Source organism: Phalaenopsis equestris, unplaced genomic scaffold (genome assembly GCF_001263595.1).
Source record: "Phalaenopsis equestris unplaced genomic scaffold, ASM126359v1 Scaffold000345, whole genome shotgun sequence".
NCBI classification, from domain to species: domain Eukaryota; kingdom Viridiplantae; phylum Streptophyta; class Magnoliopsida; order Asparagales; family Orchidaceae; genus Phalaenopsis; species Phalaenopsis equestris.
Window position 1 is genome coordinate 106,537 of NW_018164787.1, and position 3,009 is coordinate 109,545.

At 38.4% G+C, this 3,009-nt stretch overlaps 1 protein-coding gene across 1 annotated transcript in view; it reads right to left on the reverse strand.

Moving 5' to 3' along the window:
- The window catches only part of LOC110025970 (zinc transporter 2), a 4,178-nt gene extending 1,458 nt beyond the window's left edge, over positions 1-2,720 (reverse strand). Inside the window, exons 1-2 of the mRNA XM_020726685.1 lie at positions 1,940-2,720; positions 1,443-1,501 (exon numbers count right to left, since the gene is read on the reverse strand). Coding sequence (XP_020582344.1) covers positions 1,443-1,501; positions 1,940-2,384 — 504 coding nt within the window. The 5' untranslated portion in view covers positions 2,385-2,720. The remainder of the gene's footprint in view (positions 1-1,442; positions 1,502-1,939) is intronic.
- Positions 2,721-3,009: the final 289 nt, after the last annotated feature.

Here is a 3,009-nt window from a genome sequence, read left to right on the forward strand (position 1 = left end):
GACCACTGATCATATATATATATATATATTAATCAATTAATTTAATAAAATTAAGTTACACAAAAATAAATTAAAACCACAAACCTATCCTCGTCTTCCCCTCTTGCCCGAAAACCTCGCTTACATCCTTCCCCTCCTGATTTCGCCCACCCAAACTTCCCATCTCCGACCAAAAATCTCACTTATCTCCCTCCCCATCTCTGGTTTCGTCAAAACCATCGCCTTCGTGAACAAACCTTCGTGATATATTCGATATTAGCGCGAGTTGGGAAGACAACGATGGAATCGCGGCCTACAGAGACCACCGAAACTCTCATCTTTCTCATTGTTCCGCTCCACTCCGACCAAAAATCATGGAGGAAGGTAAGATTGTTCTTGCCATTCTTCCTCTTTGCACATCCTAGATTGTATTTGTCTATTCACGGGATTTACTAAATCCTAGATTTACGGCGAATGAGCGTCATTTTGAGGAGTGATTATTCTGTGTAGACAGTGCACACAAATTGTGTGCACTGTCCAATGAGATTTAAAAAAAAAAATAAAAAATAAAAGTGGGGCCACTGACATACATTTTTTATAAATTGAGTATTTTTATTGGTTCACCGCACGTATTTCCGCATGCGGTGAACGTACACAATAACTTTTTCATTTTGAGACTACCAAAACTCAAGATTAATGGAGCTACATTTTGTTGTTTGGCAGGATTTAGCGGCTAAATCCTGCTTAAAATCTGCTCAAGGGGTGTTTGGTAGGATAAATCCAACCAAATATCATAAATAAGATAAATCAGCCGTTAAGTTAGATCCAATTTTTGCTTCTTCCGTTTGTTAAATCCAGATTTACTAAATCCACTTATTAGTTGGATTTAACAAATTTAGCACAAAAAAAAAATATTTCAAATAGATTTATGCTAAATACCTCAAATGAATTTAATTCGTAAACTGAACCAAACATTATTTTGGATTTAATGATATTTAGATTTAGTAGATCGGGTTCCTATTTTACTTAAATCCTCCTTGTAGCCAAACACCCCCTAAAACCGGCTACCAAACAACCCCTAAGAGAAGGCTAACTCAATTCCTATTTAACTTAAATCCTCCTTGTAGCCAAACACTCCCTAAAACTGGCTACCAAACAACCCCTAAGAGAAGGCTAACTCAAACTTGTTGGTTCGTTTTGAGCTAGTCTCACAAGTCATCTATTGAGCCAAACTCGAGCATTGAAGTGAGACCTCAAGATGTCAATCGATCGAAATCATTTAGCAACTTTTGTACAAAATACAAGCATGGTCAACAAAAATAAATTTTTAAATTAAAAAAAAAACAAATCAATCAAACAAATTAAGAGCCAAGATTCTTCCATTTTCCTCCCAATGAGTTAAATCTATAATCTCAATCAGTACATACTACTCAAACAAAACAAATCAGTCATAGAAAGCTCACCTCAGGCTGTGTCTGCGAGCCCAATTCATTCTGTCCAGACTGGTTTTGTTGATCTTTCCCTGCATCATTATAAACATCATTCTCAATATGAGCAACAGCAAACAGCAAAACCAAATGGAACCTCAAACAGGCCTCTGAAACAATAATTAAAGAATGAAAATCACAATTAACGTAGGAAAAAAATTCCATCAACAATTTTTTAACATTTCCATCCCAATCAGAAGAGGCCCTACTCTTCATTTAATATCCCCCATCAAAATCGAGCCTTTCTAGCAATTTTCCTTTAAACAGTGTTTGGTTCAGAAAAAAAAACAAATTGGAAAGGAACAATTGTTAAATTCAAAATCACATCTTGATGCTTGTTCTGGTTGCAATCCATAAGAAAAATATCGATTTTTTCCAGAAAATCAGACCACATGCATGTTTCTCTTCAACCCAAAAACAGAACCGAAATTACAGAAAAAAAAAGAAAAAAGATAACTTTTCCGAGCACTCACCTCCTTGAACATCCCGAACAGTTCTCCCCCGTGCGACGACGCCGGTGACAACACAGTCGGCGAGCATGGTGACCAAATACCCCGCACTAGCCAACATGAATGCGAAAGGGTATTCCTTATCTGTCAAATCCTCAAAAGACGAGTTAGAATCACTCAAGAAGTGCATAAGAGCCGTCCCCAAAAATACGCCGCCGGCGAACAGTGTCCCGAACGCGATGAACGCTTCGTTCCACTTGAAAAAGTAAGGCGAGATCCCGCCGGCGAAGGTTGCTGTGAAGACGATTATCAAGCACCATATCTTAACCAGAATAAGGGATCGAGACCGCAGATTTGGAGGCGGTGAGTCGGAATCTGCGGCGGCGGCGTCGTCATGGCCGCCGTGGGAGGAGGCGGAGAGGACGAGGGCGAGGAGAAGAAAAGGGAGGAGGGGGCTGGGTTTGGACATTGCAAAGAACCGACATGTTAGGGTTATTGGGCGAGGTATTAAATAGCAGGGTTTTGACAGGGATGATTTTGGGAGGAATGGAGTAGACTTGTACTTTTACGAAGAGGGACGAGAATTTTTGTACTGCCGAGGTGAGAGCGGAAGGGAATGCAGAAAGTAGTACGACAGAGACGGTAGGGCGTAGGAAACGTGTAGCCACCGGTGCGGCGACGACTAGCAAGCCAGATCCAAATTCGAAGCATATTTATATATATATAGAAATATGCTTCGATTATGTCAAATTTAATTCGATCCAAATAAATGTTTTGAGATTTGAGTCCGGATTTTGGATTTACATTTTTTTTAACTTTAAGCCGCCTGTGGCTGTCAAAAAAATTCAAGCTCGTTCTTCGCCAACAGTCCGCTTTCGGTTCATCAATAAATTTGTGTTTGATTCGTTTGATAAATAAATGAGAGGAACATGAACAAATTTTTTTTTATTCGGTTAGTTAAACGAACCAAACACGAACAGTGATGTGTTCGTTCGTGTTTGAATCGTTATTGTTCGAAATATAAAATAATTTAAAATAATTATATAAAAAAATTATGATATTTTAAAAATAATTATATACTCTAAAAATTTATC